General features: G+C 35.6%; 1 protein-coding gene across 1 annotated transcript in view; it reads right to left on the bottom strand.

Moving 5' to 3' along the window:
- LOC150108900 (chromatin remodeling protein domino-like) overlaps window positions 1-20,716 on the bottom strand; it is a 731,915-nt gene that overhangs the window by 366,655 nt on the left and 344,544 nt on the right. The window contains exon 24 of the mRNA XM_090410792.1: window positions 10,909-11,030. Within this exon, the coding sequence (XP_090266918.1) occupies window positions 10,909-11,030 (122 nt within the window). The remainder of the gene's footprint in view (window positions 1-10,908; window positions 11,031-20,716) is intronic.

Raw genomic sequence — 20,716 nt, 5'->3', positions numbered from 1 at the left:
AATAGACAATTACAACCCCTAAATCAAAATATATAATACCAATACAGCAAAAAATAGTCTCAAAATACTTAGGCCCAACCCTAGATACCAAACTGAGATTTACAACTCATATTACAAATATATCAAATAAAGCTCTTAAGCTTAATATCATCAAAAGGCTTTGTGGAACAAAGTGGGGTGCAAAACCGAAGACACTCAAAACTACATATACAGCACTCATACGAATCACTATTGAATATGTCTCATCAGTCTGGACTCCAGCTTCAAAAGAAAAACTTGACAGAGTACAATCAAGAGCAGTAAAAATTATTATAGGTGCAGTCTCATCCACAAATAATTTAAAAGATCAACAAGAGTGTGGGCTTCATATACTAGAAGACAGAAGAAAACTCTCCACAGTTAAATTCACTAACAGAATCACATCTCACTCAGGACAAGAAAATCTCGACTTAGAGCACCTATCCAATGAAATAAGCAAAGAGCCATTCTTTTCCACTATTCTACCAAAAAAATACGATGATAAACTTAAATCTCCTCGAACCTTGTGCAAAAAAAGATTCACAGCAAGAAAATAAAAAGAAAAGGACTTGATACTATATATCACTTAAACAATCCAAATCATGTTATTGCCTACACTGATGGATCATCTGATGAAGCACTCAACCAATGAGGTTCAGGGATTTTTCTAACTCTACCAGGAGGCAAGGAAATGCAAATCAAAACCATAGCCAAAATAGCTTCAAACTTCACTTGTGAATTAACAGCCATATAAACAGCTTTCAAATCCAGTAATAAATATTACAGAAGGAATAACCATCTACACCGACTCAAAATCTGCACTTGAGGCATTAAAAAATGAAAAAACAAAACTCACACAGGAAATTCATGAACTACTAATAACCTTAAATTTGAAAAATAAGAACTGCACAATGCAATGGATACCAGCCCATGTAAATATTGAAGGCAATGAAAGAGCAGATAGACAAGTCAAAGAAGCAAGATACTTACATCCAAAATTACACCCACTATCACTAACTGATGCTAACACTGTCGCCAAAATAAGATTGGTAAAACAAACTGTCAAGAAGAAGAATGAAATCAGTGAAATTAATGAAAATAGAGAAATAACCACAGTCATCGCCAGACATATTCCATCCTTAGATGGAATATTTTAAAGGCATGAAAATTCAGCCAGATGGTAGTAGGAACTATGAAACATGCAAAAACTTTCCAGGAGTTGAATTAACACCTGTCTATATTTATTCTTGTCTAGCAACTGCTGCTGCTCTACAGAAAATTGACAATAACCCTAGAGAAAAGCTCTACTCCATCAAAGCTCAACAGATTGCTAAAGCAGTTCTACAGACTCGACAACAACAACCTTCATACCATGAGTATATGATTCGATATCAGCACACGCACACACACACACACACACACACACATTATATATATATATATAATATATGCTGACTTGTTTGGCAATTGGTTAATGTATCAACTCTAAAAACCAACAGGCTGTGGGTGAATCTATTCACAGTCATGGATATTTGTGAATGCCTTTAGGTGGCAGATGAATTTTATTGCACAATATGAGATTGTTATCCTGCTTAAATAATTAGAGGCCAACCTGAAGTGACTTGAAAATATTCCAGTATGATCTCTCCAGAACAGTTTGCAGATTATCTAAACCTCAGCTGACTTTCGGTACATTTATACCATGGGTGAGTTGAGGATTAAACAACCTTACAACAGATAAGTTGTAAGGTTGTTTAATCCTCAACAACAGAACTTTGTATATATGATTTTCACCTTTTGTTGCTGGGATTTAAGTACTAACCTGCAAAAATGAAAATAAAATTGAATGTGGGAATTATAATTTTCCCACGAGAATCCCAAGCAAGATCTAAACATTCATAAGGAAAAGGAGGAGAAAAGTTGTTAAAAATAGACTTGGAGAAGAACAAATGAGGTTCATGCCATTAGGTTCAAGGTCAACCAGTTTATTTTTTTTTTTAATCCTTAAAACAAACAGTGCTGAAAAATTATGGGAATATCATAAAATTTATAAAGTTTAGTATATCTTGAGAAACCATACAAGAAATAAAGAGGAAAAAGTGTTCAGGATTCTTATATGAACAATTATGAATTCTTAATTTTTGAACTGTCACTACAGTCAAGAAACTGTAGTGACAGTTCTTGGACATGTCTTGGATGACATTAAACAATATCATCAAAGACACAGTTTACTTTCTTGTCCCATTCCTCCTTCTAACAAGAAATGTGTTACATGAGACATCCTGGAGAACCCAACATTTCTGTTGTGTGTGTGGGGGTGGGGGGGGGGAGTGTACTGCTTTATAACAGATATTATATAGAGACAGCTAGATAGTCTAATTGTAGCATTTTAACTCTTAAAATGCTACAATTAGACTCAGCTGATAAATAATTTGCTGTCACTATTATGCCGGATGTACTGGGAGAGAGAGAGAGTCACATTAATTCTGTGGGGATGCTGCTGAGGCAATGATGTGCAGAGGATTTGAAAGAAATTCTCCTTGATGATAGCTTAGTGAAGATTCTGTTGCTGTGTATTCCATGCACCTAGAAATTTCAACTTAATTTAACAACAACAAAACAGAAGAATAGGAGCGCTGAGAGCTTTCTCCACCTTTGCAACAAGTTGCCTGGTGTTGCACTACCTTACCCCAGTCCTGAAGATACTTTCAGGCGCAAACTTTGTTTGCTCACACTTGGATAAAGGATTAAACTAAACTTATTATAGTCTAACCAAGTGAAAAATAAACTCTCAAAACAGAATAGTATACATGTGAAAAGGCAAACTCACAAAGCCTTCAGCATTCATTTCAAAAATATACATGGTTCCAACTACAATTTCAGCACCTTCAAAAGCTTATCATTTTTGTCTTTTCTGTAACTGGCTGAAAAAGTTCAACAGGCAGGGACATATATGTCTCACGCTTTCTGTTTGGGCATCAGATGAGCACACCAAAAACTGTGAAGTGTGCTTTCCTTGTTTCAGGATATATTAAAAACTAACAATAAAAGGAATTATTATATTCACTTGGTATATTTAAATTACAAAAAAGTAAGGAATTATATGTGAACCATGTAGAAATAATAGATACATTAAAGAAGGAAAAAGAAAAGGCATCAACAAAAATTTGTTAGAGACAAATGAATTATGAAAAATGAAATTTACAGTTGACACTTGAACAACATGGGTCCACAAAATATAGAATGATGGTACAACATGACAAAATTTCATGCCGGCTGGTGCGTCGCCCGGATAAACAGGGCCCCCGTTGTTTTCGCCAGGGAACCAGGGCGAACAGCGAAAAGTCAGCTACTGGAACAAATCTGAAAATAAACCCCAACTCAACATCACCAGAATTAAAGATCGGTACTATCAACGTAAGAAGCCTGAATGGCAAAGAAATGGAGGTAGCTGAGGAATTAGATAAGTACCAGATCGACATAATAGTGGTGACTGAAACAAAAAAGACCAAAACTGGTGAGATCTTTCTGAGCAATAAATACAAAATGTTATAGTCAGGCAATGACAATCAAGGAAAAGAAGGAGTAGGCATAGTATTCAACACAAAATATGAGGCTAATCTTCTTGAATGGCAGTCAGTCTTAAGTAGAGTAATGTGGGCAAATATAAGAATGGGGAACTGGACAATGAGACTTATTTGTGCCTATGGGAGGAATTTTTTGAGGCTTTAGAAAAAGCAACTGACACAATGAAAAATTGGTCCTTGTTGGGGATCTAAATAGCAGAGTAGGAAATGATTGTGAGACATACAAAAATATTTAGGGAAAATTTGGAGAAAAGAGCAAAGCTAATAATAATGGCAAATATCTGTTGGATTTCTGCTCAGGACATGGACTGGTTATTACTAACACCATGTTCCAACATAAAAATGTGCACAAATTCACATGGAGAGAAGAGGCTAGGAATAAGAAAAGTCTCATTGACTATGTTATTGTTGATAGTGATGTTTTCTCCCTGGTGCAGGACACCAGAGTGTACAGAGGATTTGAAATTGGACGTGATCACTATTTAGTCTTGAGCAGGATAAAATTGAATTTCATATTGAAAAGAATAACATGTAAGAAAGTTTTAAAGCGAATAAAAGTTGAGCAGCTCTCAGATGTGAACTGTAAACTAAAATATACAAAGATTATAGAAGAAAAATAAAAGAGTTTGAGAACAGGAACCAAACCTCGGAGATACAGTGGCAAACTCTGAAGAAAACATTGATTGATTCTGCCAGAGAGGCATGTGGTGAGGTTATCTGTAAGGATAAAAAAAGAACTCCCTGGTGGACACAGGAAGTTAAAGAGGCAGTGAAGGAAAAGAAGAAAGCATACCAAAAGTTCCTGTCAAGTAAGTCAGCTTGTGCTCTTAGAGAATATAGAGACAAATGCAAGAATGCTAAACACTGTGTAAAACTAGCTAAACAAAAGTCATGGGAGGACTTTGGCAAGAATATAGAAAATAAATATCAAGAAGGTGGCAAAATATTCTGTAGGTTGTTGAAGAAGCTTAAGAATGGAGGAAAGAGTGCTGTAAAAGGAGAGATGATAAAGGTGACATGAAAACGGGAGAAAAAGATTTCCTTGAAGTATGGAGTAATTACTTTGAAAAATTGCTAAATGAAACAAACAGTGATGACAGCACAGTGGTAAAAAATACTGACCAGGCATGCAGTCAGAAATACATATCCATACTAGAAGTAGAAAAAGCCCCCAAAGGCTTGAAATGTGGAAAGGCAGCAGGAGTAGATGATATTTGACCAGAAATGCTGAAGTATGGTGGTATAAGAGTCTTACAGTAGCTGCACTACATAATTCAGAAAGCCTTGACAGAGGGACGAATTCCCGATGATTGGAGTAGAGTTCTCATAGTACCCATATATAAAAAGGAAAATAAAACTGAATGTGAGAATTACAGATGTATTTCCCTACTGAGTGTTCCTGGCAAGATCTATGCAAGTATACTTGAGAAATGGTTGAGAAGAATTGTGGAAGAAAAGCTTGGTGAAGAACAAGCTGGATTCAGGCCAAATAGAGGCTGTCAGGATCAGATCTTCACTTTACGACAAATAGTCGAGAAAGCATGGGAATATAACAAAGATCTGTATTTAAGTTTTGTCGATCTGGAAAAGGCATATGACAAGGTGCCAAGAGAGAAGCTATTCAATATGCTGCAGTTATATGGTGTCAATGGGGCATTATATCAAGCAATACTCAGTCTTTATTTGAGTTGTAAGTCAGCAGTTAGAATTGAAGGAAGTACAGGAAGATGGTTTAATGTTAAATCTGGTGTGAGACAAGGATGTACATTATCCCCTCTGTTATCTATTATCTATATGGATCACATTATGAAGGAAAGTGGTATTAAACATGATATCAAAATTGGAGATGTTAATGTCAGCTCTTTGCTTTATGCAGATGATGTTATACTTCTAAATAAATCTGCTACAAGTCTGCAAGATTCCCTGACTAAATTGAATACCTGTTGTAATAGATATGGTACGAAGGTCAGCAATAAAAAGACAAAGACAATGAAAGTAGGCAGAATCGTTGAAAATGTCAACTGTGTTGTGAATGGAGAACCTGTGGAACAAGTAAAACATTTCAGCTATTTAGGCACCATTTTTACTGAAGATGGTAAATTAAATATAGAAATAGACAACAGAATCAGCAAAGCTGGTATGGTGGGAAGTCAATTGAATAAATTCATATGGAATAAGAGAGAAATTAGTCGGAACATGAAATTAGCTGTGTACAAGACAGTGTTCAAACCAGTTTTAACTTATGGATCTGAGAGCTGGGTCAGAAGTAAAACACTTGACCAAAGACTAGAGACCACAGATATGAGAGTCCTGAGAAAGATTATAGGCATGAACAGATGGCATCAATGGCAATATCATATTAAAAACGAGGATATTAGGAAAGAACTTGACATTGTCAGCATCCAGGAATGCGTTAGCAGAGCTAATCTCAGATGGTATGGTCACTTAAATAGAATGGGCGAGGAAAGATTAGCAAAACAAGTGTTCTCTGCGAGGTTGGCAGCAAAACGACCCAGAGGAAGACCAAGATATAGGTGGATTGATACGGTACAAAGTGCTTTAGATGATAGAAATATAAGATCTGATAATGTTGGAGTCTTGACAGGCAACAGACTGATTTGGAGGAAAATTGTAGATAGGAAATTAATAATAATGTAATTTTTTTCATGTAGTACTATCATATCCTGTACACCCCTTGAGGGTACATGGCAGGAATTTGATGATGATGATGATAATAAATATATTGGAAAATTTTTGGAGATTTGCAACAATTTGAAAAAACTCGTAGATGAACCATGTAGCCTAGAAATATGGAAAAAATTAAGAAAAAGTTAGGTATGTAATGAATGCATAACATATATGTAGATACTAGTCTATTTTATCATTTACTACCATAAAATATGCATAAATTTCTTATAGAAAGTTAGAATTTTTCAAAACCGATGCCCACAAACACTTACAAACCATACAAGGGACCATCTGGAGTCGAGAGTAACGTAAAGATGCAATATTAAATCATGACTGCATAAAATTAACTGTTATTAATTAATTAATTAGTTAAATTTAATTAAGTACCATAAAATCAATTTTATAACAATCTATTCATTAGTGTATAGACTTGGCTATCATAAATCAATCATATTGCTGCTTCTTCATTTTCAGTGCAAGAATCATTATACCTGTAAAAAAATATGGTTGGTTTTTTTTTCACATCATCCTTCATTCTTGATGTCTAATGTTAGTAATACATACAAAAACTACAGTGCTTTGTATCATATAAGACAATATTGATATAGATACTGACAGACAGCTGATTCATTTTGTAAACAGACGACGTAAACTTATGGTATCGATAAATACAGTACAGTACAGTACAGTAAATGTATTTTTTCTTATGATTTTCGTAACAGCATTTTCTTTTCTCTAGCTTACTTTACTGCAAGAATAGAGTATATAAGATGTATAATATACAAAACATGTTAATCGACTGTTTATGCTATCGGTAAGGCCTCCTGTCAACGGTTGGCTATTAGTAGTTAAGTTTTTGGGGAGTCAAAAGTTATACATGGATTTTCAACCACGGGGAGTTAGTGCCCCTAACTCCCATGTTGTTCAAGTGTCAATGGTACATGCCATCCTATAAACATGCACATATGTATGATGGGCATAATTTGAAAAAAAATTTATAAGAAAAATGGGACATTGTTGTAAAAATTAAATAAGTAATCAATAACATATAGCACCTGTATTTGTAGCTTAGTAAGTAACTACAGGAAAGTGAATATCCATTGAGTGTGTTGCACGTATGTTGATGGAGTGCTAAGTGATCAAATGAACCTGTCCTGGAAAAGTAGTACTTTTCTTATAAAGCATAGAAGTCATTTTTATGCCATTGTAAAAAAATGGACTTTTATTCATTAAAATTGTTGTAAAAATTAAATAAGTAATCAATAACATATAGCACCTGTATTTGTAGCTTAGTAAGTAACTACAGGAAAGTGAATATCCATTGAGTGTATTGCACGTATGTTGATGGAGTGCTAAGTGATCAAATGAACCTGTCCTGGAAAAGTAGTACTCTTCTTGTAAAACATAGAAGTCATTTTTATGCCCTTGTAAAAAAATTGACTTTTATTCATTACATCAGTGTTTTCCAAACATGGTAATGTAATGAAAATTACACTGCAGAGACCAGGTTCACTGAGTGGTTAGCACATCAGCTTTCCAACCAACAGAGTGCAGATTCAAAGCCCACTGTAGGCATGGATATTTGTGATTGTCTTCAGGTGGGAAATGAAGTTCATTGCCTGGTGTGAGACCACTGCTTCACTTTTTGAAGGCCAAAAGTGGCCTGAAAAAGTTCCATGTTTAGTCTCTAGAGCAGGGTTTCTGGACTATGGGAAAAAAAAAAAGATCGTACAGTACACAGACAATTAGTCTGTGTACTATAAACAGAAACAAATGAAAATATCCCAGTATTGAGAACCATCCCCCACAGACAGACATTACCTTCACAGATGGAAACAAAATAGTGGCATTTTTGTTGGTTGTATTATTAAATCAAGTTCGATGTTCTAAGAGCAAATAAAATAACTGATGAGTAATATTTATTCTAAGGATTTTTAATGATGACACATCCTATCTTTCTAGTGTAAGGAAGAAAGGAAAAGGATGGTTTAATTTCCAGAAAATCCAAGAAAAGATACATTAATCTTTTAATCTCCTCCACAAGAAACCACCTGCAATAAAAAGTTGAGAAATCATGAAGCTTTGTGCATAATCTGAATTTTGAAACTTGTCAAATATATGCCAAAAACCATTTGATACAGAAAATATATGGAGAATGTCCCCTGGCAATTGCCAATTGCCAGAGCAATTGTCAATTGCCCTTGCCCCTGACAAGGCTGTTTAACTTAAGGTCTCTAGTAAAGTCTCAAGGGAGCAAAGGAAGACAAAATAGTTCCTTCATGTAAAGGAGGTTCCAAGACCGTGGTAGCAATTGTAGACCAATCAGTATCTCAGGAATGGTAGTAAAAGTACTGGATAGTAAAATGTAATGGTAGTAAAAGTACTTATTGGAAAAAAGTTCCATGTTTAATCTCTAAAGCAGGGTTTCTGGACTATGAAAAAAAAAAAAAAAAATGAACGTTACAATTTTGTTGCAGTACTAAATACAGTACATAGACAAGGGTGGATAACAATATTATACACTGGGGGAAACGGGAAGAATGGCTTTGCAAAGGGGGCTGGTCATGTCACAGTAATTTATTAACATTTTATTAAAGAGTGACAGCTGAGTTGGATAAAGGGAATGGCTACACAATGATACTGCATGGAACTATTTCACAAACTGGAACAAATCAGGATGATACAAAACTGGTGATATGGACCTGAGGAGGGCGGATAATGATGACGGAGAAGCATAATCTATGACTAGCAGTATACCACGAGGTGCCGTGTTTTCACCACTACTACTGTTTAACTTGTAGATAAATGATGCAGGAATGATATGAAGGAAATATGATAAGAATGATATGAAGGAAAATATTCAGTTGTTTGCTGATGATGCAAAATTGGGTAGGGTAAAAGTTAATCAAGGCAATGTAGAGAGCATGAAGGATGACTGAAATAGGCTGACAGTAAGGGCAAAAGATAATGAGTACCAGTTTAATGAGGAAACATAAAGTTACACATTTTGAAATAAAAAAAGATTACAAGCTGTGTGTACATCTTGATGGATCTGTACTCCAAAGAATTGATGATGCTATGTGGGGTAGACAGAGTTGAAATTCAGAGGACATGTTACTAAGGTGGACACGGTACCTCACAGAATGACTTGGTTACTGAAGCACCTACTAACAAGCAGAGTTATGGAAGTTATCATTCTTCTTCTTAATACAGCCTTGATAAGTCCATATCTAGATTAGCTTGCTCAGGTCAATGCAATGCTATGACGACAGACTGAAGGTTTGTGGACTGCAAAAGTGGGTTGATAGGTGGAAAAGAGAGGATATGATAGAAACAGTAAAAGGGCTGTAGGACTGAGATGCAGAAGAAATGTTTCAGCACTCTTCGAGATTGGTAAATGGGACACCAGGATGAGTTCTGAGTGCTTTGTCTGTCAAGATTCAAGGAGATGTAGATATTTAGTGGACAGTTTGGGTCTCCCACAATGAGCCTTTGAACTTATTGTTGTAATGAGTGAATATGATATAGCAGTTTTGACATTGTGAGATACAAACTGTAGAACTAAACAAACGCAACTATATGTATTATGAAATATAAAAATAACACAAAAAGTTTATCTCAATCTCTTCCCCCTCACAAAAAATCAAAAGAGATTAAATAAATAAATTTTGTCACTTTGTTATCAGGGAAGTACAGCTTGTTTTTTCATATGACTAGAACACACATAACAATCTATAGTACATTAGTATACTGCAGACGGACTAAAAAACTTTTTTATTATTTATTATTTTTCATTTTTAAAAAGATATTAAATGTATTTTTACATAATCCAGAAACACTAATCTAGAGACCAAACAGAGAAATGATCAACTTACTATAGGCCTCCAATAAATGAGAAGGTGGTCTAACCCTTGGTGATGAAATGCAGCTCCCACTTCATTTGCAAGCAACAAATAAAAACACCCATGACCATAATGAGATTACACCTGCAGCCTGTTGGCTGAAGAGGAGTCACTTGGACATTGGAATTTAAATATCCTCAAAAATGCCATTTCAGCCAGTAAACATCTCTTTGTAAGCATATACAAAAAAAGGAAAAGCAAGCCACAGGGCACAGACACTAAAGATACTAACTGATACTTCCACACAAATGATATGTAATTTTCACAGTTATCAGTAAATACTGAAACAGAAAATGTTGTATTAGAAAAATACCTACATAAATTATGCTATCTGTTTTTTTTTTTTTTTTTTTTTTTTTTTTTAAAGCAGAACCTGATCATTCAGAGAACTTAAGAACCCAAGCCTTTCACCACACCTATGTTTTCAAAACTACACTGAAGTCACAATTATAAATCTCTAAAGGACGGCACAATAATGCACTGATATTTGTTAAAATTTTTCTGAAAGACGGATAACTGTCACATTAGAAAAAGAATGTAAAAAGCGTTGGCAAGAACAAACATTATTTTTTTTTACTGATTGTTATAATAGAAATAGATATGTTGAAACCTGAAACCATAGTTTATAAAATTAACATAAGCGACTATACAAGTTTGACATTAAATTTAGTATGACAATTACAGAATAAAAATATAAATTCATTATATCATACCAAATAAAACAGAGATGATTTTCTGTCAGGTTTGACAACAGATGACACAGGATTTTCTGATCTTGTAGAAGGCTTGCTAAGTGAATGAACCACTGGCGATTTTACTGTCTGCAACGTGGAGCCTACATTTCAAAATATTCAGTTATAAATAACAATCAATCAACAATTAATTTTATGCTACAACAGTCTATATGATACAAAGTCTATATGTAATTATATTGTATTTTAATTTTTTTAGAGTGCAGCAGAAATTATAAGTTGTATGTGTTAAATATTCTATTCAGTATATATTGAACAATGATCCAACATTTTATTGGATCATTGTTCAATACCCAAACCACATGGATGAAAAATATAAAATAACTGATTTCGTATCCATGTTATTCTTACAGTCCAAAATGTTATTTAAATTTCAATGGACACTTTGCATGCATGGATTTATTGACATGATAAACACATCAAAGGCTGGCAAGAGGGTAAAAAATTCTTCATGAATTTTACTTGACAAATTCAAAGTGGCCTGAAATGTGCAAAGCAAAAAGCTAGAATACTGTGAAAACAAGCAATGTATCTGATGTTCAGAAAATTTTAAAGGATGTTGATATCAGTCACACCTGAATACCAACCTCACACTGAATGTGAAATTATCTATAAGATAGTCTCCAGCAATTGAAGAACATTTGGCCACAGGTACTTAGTATGTTGGTCAAATGTGATACTTAACAAAAACTAGGCACCGTCACCTTAATCAGTTTTACATATAGCATTTCAACAGAAGCGCTGAAATATTCCAAACAAATACGTGTGTAGAGGCTTAAGTGCTGTGAGGACATTATGTTGGAGGTTTAATGGATTTTTTACAACACTCACAAAGAATTAAAATAGAATTTAATACTTCCTATATTTCGTCCTAGTCACTAGGATATCTACGGGGATTACAAAAACAATTAATGTAACATATACACAAATAACAAACAATACTAAGAGCCCAACCACGTGGGTGACACTAAAGTCCTATCTAGGTAGAGCGCCCTCTAAGGACAGTAATAGGTGCCCTGGAATGTAAGGTGGGAACTCTGGTGATGAGTGTTTCCCAAATCTTCGGAAGCTTAATACAACCGTATTTATTGAGATTTGGTTGGTTTTTGAGAGCTGCTGCTGCTTCTAAGAAAAGTCTCTCTTTCTTGAATTTGCTGTGGTGGAGCATGGTGGTTTTCTTCCATGATACCCTGTGGGTGGTGTCCAAAACATGGTCAGCCAAGCCTGAATGGCCATAGTTGTGTTTGAAGATGTAAGACTTGTGTTCCTCTAGACGGATGGATGCTGATCTGCCTGTCTGTCCAAAGTACGGCAGCTTACAGGAACAGGGTACTTTGTAAACTCCAAGCAGAGAGAGAGGAAGGAGCTGATCTTTCGTAGAACGGATAAGGGTAGCAAGTTTGCGGTGGGGCTTATATGCTGTGTGTAGGTTGTACTGTTTTAGTATCTTGGCTATTTTTTCGGATGTGCCACGGATGTAGGGTATGGTGATGGCATTTTTTAAATCTTGTTGACGAGAAGGACGGGGAATGGGGGAGGAGTTGATTATTTTTTTGATACTGTGATCGCTGTAGCCATTGGAGAGGAAAGTGCTGTGTATGTGGTTAAGCTCAGTAGTGAGGGCGATTCCACTGGAACAAAAATTGTGGGCTCTCTTGGTAAGAGTTTTAATAATGCCATATTGTTGAGAGGGGTGGTGGTGGGAGAGCTTGTGAATGTATCTGCCTGTGTGTGTGTGGGTTTTCTGTATACGGTGAAGGTAAGTGCATCATTAGGCAGGCGTGTGGACTAAGGTGTCTAGGAAGGGTAAACAATTGTTCTTTTCCTTTTCCACAGTGAACTGGATTCTTGGATGTAGACTACTGAGATGACTGACGAAGGAGTCTAACGTGTCTGGGCCATGAGGCCAAATAGAGAACACATCATCTACATATCTTAGCCAGATAGAAGGTTTGAGTGGGGGTCTATGGCTCGTTTTTCGAAATCTTCCATATAGAAATTGGCAAGGGGGGGGGTGAGAGGGGGGAACCCATGACAGTTCCCTCTATCTGCTTGTAGATTTTGTTGTTCCAAGAGAAATACCAAGAGTTAATGGCAAAGGAAAAGAGATCTAAGATGTCAGAGGGAAAAACGTTTTCTAAGAGAGATAAGGTGTCAATTAAGGGAATATTGGTAAACAAAGAGGAGATATCAAAGCTTACCGATATGTCTGTCTTATTCAAGGTTAAATTTTCTGTGAGGGCTTTAAAGTGGGTCGAGTTTTTTATATAGGAAGGGGACCTTCCAGTGAGGGGGATCAGAGAGTTGGCCAGCTGTTTAGATAGTCTATAGCAAGGTGCATTGGTGGCATCTACTATAGGCCTGAGTGGGGAATTGGGTTTGTGGATTTTTGGTAAACTGTATATTCGGGGTGGGGTGGGGGGGAATGGGAGCGGAAAGGTTTAAGTTTTTTCGTGACGTCAGGGGGCCAGGAAGATACTTTTTTGAGTAAGATTTTTAGTTTCTTAACTTGTGTTTTGTGTTTTTGTGGGGTCGTGTTCTAGCGGGATGTAGGTAGCACGATCGCAGAGGATAATGTTCATTTTACGATTGTATTCACTGGTATTAAGGACGACTGTGGCATTACCCTTATCCGCTCTGGTTATTCCAAACAAAGAAATTGCAGTGAAACAAGCTCAGCTAAATTATGCCTATAGAGAATTGCTAAAGAACCTTACAATGAATATTTCATCAAGTAAATGATTATTTCTGATAAAAGGTGGATTTGACATAAATGCACAAAATTAAGGATCAACAAAGGCAGAGCAAAACTTCCCGAAACAAGACAATCAGTTTGAGGGGGGAAAACCTGCTCTCTCTGTGTGTGTATACGATTTCATTTCATGGGTGGTTTCCTTCTCTAACTAAAAGATGTACCACAAATACCATTATTTTTTCGGTGCTATCGAGCAGTAGATCAAATGGAAGTGGATGCCACTACAAGTAGCCAGAAAACACAGAACAGATCAGTTGGTCAGTTGCAAGAAAAATCAAGGAACTCATTCATATGCCTAGCCCCACCTTGGATATTTCTGTAGGACATTTACTATTTGGTTATATCAGATTAGATCCTCTGAAGCTCAGTCGATACAGATAAAGCCCTTTGGTCATAAAGACCTGGGTTCGACTCCTGAGGAATGAGGAACCTTTATCTGGTCTCTTTCAACTAAAGGTGAATTCACCAGTCTCATATGGAGATAGAGGGTTTTTCATCCCTCAGAACAGACAAACTGGCCCTGTGAACACACACACACACACATATCTACAGCCATGAATACTTACAACAATGTGGAAGAGATAGGGTCCTCACTATATTATCTTTATGTCTGTAGTCAACCATGAGTCACATCAGATTATCTTATGTTTTTTTCAAAAAATGTTTAGCAATGATCAATTTTAAAAGAGAAAACGGAAGGGATAACTTGGTTTTATTATATATGCACACATTTCACTGTATATAAAATGATAATGATTAATGTCTTTTAATTAGAAATATCATTAGTAATGTTTTACATAAAAGAAATCTTTTATATATCTATAGATACAGCATATTGAAATCAATTTAATTGCAATATTTATTAGTAAAAAGGTCTCAACTTAATTTTAGTTTCAATTCTGTAACTACTTGGGAGATAAAAATATTGAATTTCTGGTGAGTTTTTTACACAGAGAAAGAACTATAGTCATTGCTTGTTGTGATTTCACAACAAGCAATGATTTTACTTTCATTTTTACCATGTTATTATTTGCTGCAACTGATGTGCTTGCACAATGATTATGCTTCTGAAGAGGAAGTTAATATAGTGAGATAGCAAAATAGAACAGCTGTTGATTATAACAGAAGACATTCTGAAAGTTGACTATATTTCTCCCCTAAACTTCCAGAATGTCTTCTGGAAGTTTAGGAGAGAAATATAGTATAAATGTCTTGAACAGAAGCACTTCACAAATTGACAAAGCAATAATAAGAGATATACAGGAAAAGAAAATAATGCTTAAAATGTCAGAAACAATAGCCATAAAATGTGACAAAAACTCAATAAACATTCACTGTCCCTATATAATCTCAGAGTTGGAAGCTCCAAAACATAAAAATTAGTCATGACTTTGACCAATAGAAAACAACACAGATACACCCAAGACAAAAACACCAAGCTGACATGATATAGTCTCCACTTTTCTCATGAGCTCTAAAGACGATGCATTGTCGAAATGGCTCATAACCTGTTACTCCCACCCCTAATCTTGTTTCTTCATATTCTATCCTTCTCCTTTCCCAAAAAAAAATTTCTATTTTTCCCTTTCATCCCACCCTTAAAACACAGGTTTAAAATTTGCATACCTCTTGCCTCACCCACAATTCTCCAACATCTCTCTCTCTCTCTCTCTCTCTACATTTCCAACCCTCTCCTTCTGTTCAGTTATACTCCAGCAGTAATACAAATGTATACTGCCATACACCAGATGCCACTGAATAAGAAGACAACCAGGAACATCCTACAATAGTATGTCCAAAATTACTCTTCCCATATATTCTTCATGCATGTCTATAAAATATCAGTAATGCCCTAAAAAACTGAGTAAAAAAGCCAATGACATTATAAAAAAGGGTACTCCTAAACAAAAATGGTCATAAAAATTAATAATTAAAATGCATTTCTTTTAAAGGAAGCTAAGTTGAAGTATAGATAAAAGTGATAAGAAGAATAATATAGTTTCTCCTGAAGAAATGGCCATAACAACATTCGCTCTCTATTTCTTAGATTTAAAATTTTTCCGCATGCGAACTGTATGTAAAACGTTTTAATTTCTTTTTTCTTCTTCTCACTCCCTCCGTTCTCTTTTACCTTGCGGTGTTGAGGATTTTTTTATTCATTTAACCGCTACCGTATTTAACTGTACAGGATAAGGGGGTTTGCCCTATGACTCCTGGTGTGTCCTATGTCTGCGGATGTGTGTTCACGGGCCGGTTTGCCTGTTCCGGGACAAAAAACCCAAGTTTCTGGGTGAAAAAAAAAAAAAAAAAAAAAAAAAAAAAAAAAAAAAAAAAAAAAAAAAAAAAGCTCTGCATGAGACCAGCTAACTCACCTTTAGTCAAGAGAGCAGATAAAGGTTCCTCACAGGAATCAGAGCCAGGTCTTTCAGACCAAAGGCTTCTCTAGTGTATTCTGTAAATTATTCCACTGAATAACAAAAAGATGGTTCACATTGTCATATGGGGCAAATCAGAAAATGTCTTGTGCTGCTATAATGAGCTGTAAAGAAGAATTATAGAATCTAAAGAAATCATCCTCCATCCAGTACATCTCAACACTAACTAAGCACAGGTATAATCTTTCAGACTGTCATTGCCCTGCTATCCAACTTTGGTACACAGAACAGCTTCAAATGTTAATATATTATCGCTTTTATTATTATTATACATGATACCTCCAGGGAGCCCACTGACTCATCGAGGGAGGGCATCTCTCTCTCTCGCTACATCTTCCTAGTCTCCACTACTCAATCCACCAATTACAACGAACCACAACTACCATCATCATCATTTACTGCCCACTAACACCACTAGTATTTTCACAGACAATTACAAACATCCATACCGACGGCAGGATTCAAACCCACAGCCTTTTGGATGGAGATCAGATACGCTAACCAGTTGGCCAACCAGGCCGGCTTTAATGTATAGATTTTTCTCTCTTGCAATATTTGTTAGTAGTTCCCTCATTTTATGCACCTGAAGATTTCTAAGAAGATGAAACTAGTTGTGCAGTTCACTTATATATTAAAATAGTGTTTCTACTTTTTATGGCTTTTAGTCATTTAATCTATTTCAAACACACACAGTAGCAAACAAATTAATCTGAAACTCACATTTTAAAGAAAACATTGAAAATAAGTACAAAAATTAAATTCCAACTCTACCTAAGAATTTATAGGTGCTCCTCCTCTAAGTTCATTAATTTGCTTAGGCATGGACTCTACTAATACAGAAGGCATTTTTCTTATTTCTTCATCTTGAAACGCTACTTTTATAATGAATTGTATTAAGTTATCTTTTGTATCACAATTTAATTATTTAAGTCTCTTTTTTACACAATGGCCCACAAATTTACTATTGGATGGAGAGTTCCCTCGCCACTGAAACAATTGGATATTGATTTTTAAGGAACTCTTTCACTTTTTTTGAAGTGTGGCACAAAGAATGATCCTGTTGGAAGATGAGTTCTTTGTCTTTCTGGATCTGTGGGACCACTATTTTCTACAATATTTTTATGTATTGGTCACTTTTCATCATACCGTCAACAGGCACAAGTGATCCTGGACAACCCCAGAACATATTTTTAGCTGTGTTTAGGAGCTTGTTGATAGTGGGTGGGCGAATCAGCACAAATCAGCAGCCTTCTCAGTTGCTGATTTGTGAACATAGGTATTTGCTCTCCTTGGACAAAAAAATGGCTTTCATCTGAGAATATGACATTCTTCCACTTCCCAACAGACCAATCATTGCACATATTTTCCCACTGGAGCCTCTTTTTCAATTAGCCTTCAATAACTGTGATGTCAGAAACATCACAGTAGAGTCCATGCCTAAGCAAATTAATGAACTTAGAGGAGCACCTATAAATTCTTAGGTAGAGTTGGAGTTTAATTTTTGTCAATGAACTGTGATGTCAGAAACATTAATCCCACCAGCTACCAAGTCTTTATTTAAGTCTACAGCAGATAATCTTGGATTCATTTTGCCTTTCTTAATTAGTAAACAACCTTCAGTAAGTGTAGTTTTCTCTTTTTGCTCACATTTTCCTTTTCAGTCAGGAGAAAAGGTACCGTCTTCCTAAACTTCTTGAAAATCGCAATAACAGCACCCAACCAACACCACACTCATTGGCAATTAAGTCATGGATGTGTGCTGACAAAGAGTACATATTTTTGGAATGCTTTCTTGGAGATGTAACAATTTTATAGCCAAATAAAATGAATAAAACACTACAAATGTCACCTTGTTTGCACTATTAAAACACATTGCAGAAACAGTTAAAACACACAGCACTCAACCAAAACAGAGAACTAAAACCAATACTGAAAATAGTAAACCAAAACTAAAACCAAAAACTTCATGAAAATTTAGCTCGTTCAGATTAATTTGTTTGCTACTGTATATTCCCCCTTCCCATAAATACCAAAAAAAAAAAAAAAAACCCGAACATGTCCAAAAAGAAAGCAAACTTTTCGGAAATAGAAGAAACTAGTGGCACCACCTGTTGTATCTTTTGATTGTCGAAAGTGACACCCTTCATTAATGCTGTGTCAACTGTTTATGACATTTGTTTCATTAGAAGCAGAGTTATAGTGCCAAGAGAGACAGTGTGTTTTGACGAATGGTTGGAAAATGAGTTACAAACAGAGAGCTGTGAAAGACTTGGTAAAAAGACTTGGTAAGACTTGATAAACTTGGTAAAAGTTTTACCGAAATGCATCAAATGCTTCAAAAAGCATACGGAGATGAATGTTATCCTGTACTCAAGTTTACGAGTGGTTTAACTAATTTGAAAGTGGTCGTGAGACGCTTGAGGACAATGAAAAGCCAGGCCATCCAAAAACTGGACTGAGTGAGGTTAACATCCAAAAAAGTGCATGATTTCATCAAAGAAAACCCCAAATCGTCCATGAGATTGATTGAAGATTCCAAAATCAACTGTGCACAACATTTTGACTGAGAATTTGGGCCTTTGTAAATTGAATTTGCGATTTATTCCCCACAGGTTGACCGACGACCAAAAAAATGTATCGAATTGAACACTCCAAGGACTTCTTAAAACCACTTGTAAGGCCTCAAACTTCCATGAAACGATTGTTACTGGTGACGAAACGTGGTGTTCAGAGTATGAACCCGAAACAAAGCACCAGAGTGCTGAGTGGAGACCACCAGAAGAAGGGCACCCGATAAAAAGTCGCTTGATGAAGTCAAAAGTAAGTAAAGACAATGCTGATTTGAAATTTTAACAAAGGGTTTGCATCGGCAAGCAAAAAAAAAAAAAAAAAAAAAAAAAAAAAAAAAAAAAAAAAAAAACTAACTTAGACCTTATATTACTTATATTGCGAATTTGTAGAGCTTCTGACAGATATGATAATTCCTGTAGGATATCAATCATTAATGGTAGATCTTTTAAAAATTACAAATTGAGAAGTCAGTTTAAAAAGCCTTATATTTATCGTTCGATGCAAAATGATTGCATAAAGCTGGGTGATTTCTCCACAAAGCAAGAGCCGTTCGTAAACTGCAAGCTGCCCATCGTGGGCCAAACACACGGCCGATCTTTAAATTTTCGATACCAAGGTCTTGTGCAATCGTATTTAATTCTCGTTGGTTTTTTGATGATTGATGATAAAAAGCATATAATTTATCCATAAATATTTCAAAATGATTTTTAATTACTTAAATTAAGGGGATATTAGATCCCACATAGTTTTAAAACCGAATAAGAAACTCAAAGATCGGAATCAGAGAGTTTCTTGCCGATTATAGTAAACTATAAAGTATCGGTGACACTAGCGTTAGCCAATGCAAGTGATCCTAGTACGTAGTACAGTACCGGGAAACTCGTGGCAGAAATGGAGGAAGTTCAGATCGCTATTCTTAGGTATTTTCCATAATGTAAAAAAACATTTCCTAGGAAATGTATGCTGTTATTACATTATGGAGGGAGGTCACTACCCAGACCGGTTTCAGCCTTTTTTGAGGCTTCATCAGTGAGTAGCTAGACCTAATAACAAAGTGTATAGCGAAAAGAACTTATGTACTCTGCGAACGAGTTTTCAAAACAGGTGCAACCATTAAGTTACTTAAGTATAAAGAGCTAATAAGCTTCATTTCGGCAATGAAAACATTACTTAAATTAAGGGGATATTAGATCCCGCATAGTTTTAAAACCGAATAAGAAACTCAAAGATCGGAATCAGAGAGTTTCTTGCCGATTATAGTAAACTATAAAGTATCGGCGACACTAGCGTTAGCCAATGCAAGTGATCCTAGTACGTAGTACAGTACCGGGCAACTCGTGGCAGAAGTGGAGGAAGTTCAGATCGCTATTCTTAGGTATTTTCCATAATGTAAAAACACATTTCCTAGGAAATGTATGCTGTTATTACATTATGGAGGGAGGTCACTACCCAGACCAGTTTCAGCCTTTTTTGAGGCTTCATCAGTGAGTAGTTCTGCCACGAGTTGCCCGGTACTGTACTACGTACTAGGATCACTTGCATTGGCTAACGCTAGTGTCGCCGATACTTTATACTTTACTATAATCGGCAAGAAACTCTCTGATTCCCATCTTTGAGTTTCTTATTCGGTTTTAAAACTATGCGGGATCTAATATCCCCTTAATTTAAGTAATGTTTTCATTGCCGAAATTAAGCTTATTAGCTCTTTATGCTTAAGTAAAATGATTTTTAATGTTTTTTTATCGAATCGTCTAATGCTAAGTGTAAACGATGAGTGCAATACCAAACACAACGTTGGGAAATTTTTGTAGAAGTTTGATTGCAACACCTGTTTTGTTTCCTAACATTACACTAACTCCATCAGAACAAAATACAATGAAATGATTTTTTATATAGTTATCAGAAAATCCATATGAATTTAAAGTAGCAATTATAGTAGCAAGTATACATTCCACAGTGGTATTTTCTAGTTCTACAAGATTATTAAACAAGAAGAACAAGAGGCTTA

Source organism: Typopeltis vanoorti, chromosome 2 (assembly GCF_054136105.1).
Source record: "Typopeltis vanoorti isolate ZY-2024b chromosome 2, IOZ_Tvanoo_1.0, whole genome shotgun sequence".
Taxonomy (NCBI): domain Eukaryota; kingdom Metazoa; phylum Arthropoda; class Arachnida; order Uropygi; family Thelyphonidae; genus Typopeltis; species Typopeltis vanoorti.
Note: the sequence above shows the minus strand (reverse complement) of the source record. Positions and strands in the feature narration are given on the sequence as shown.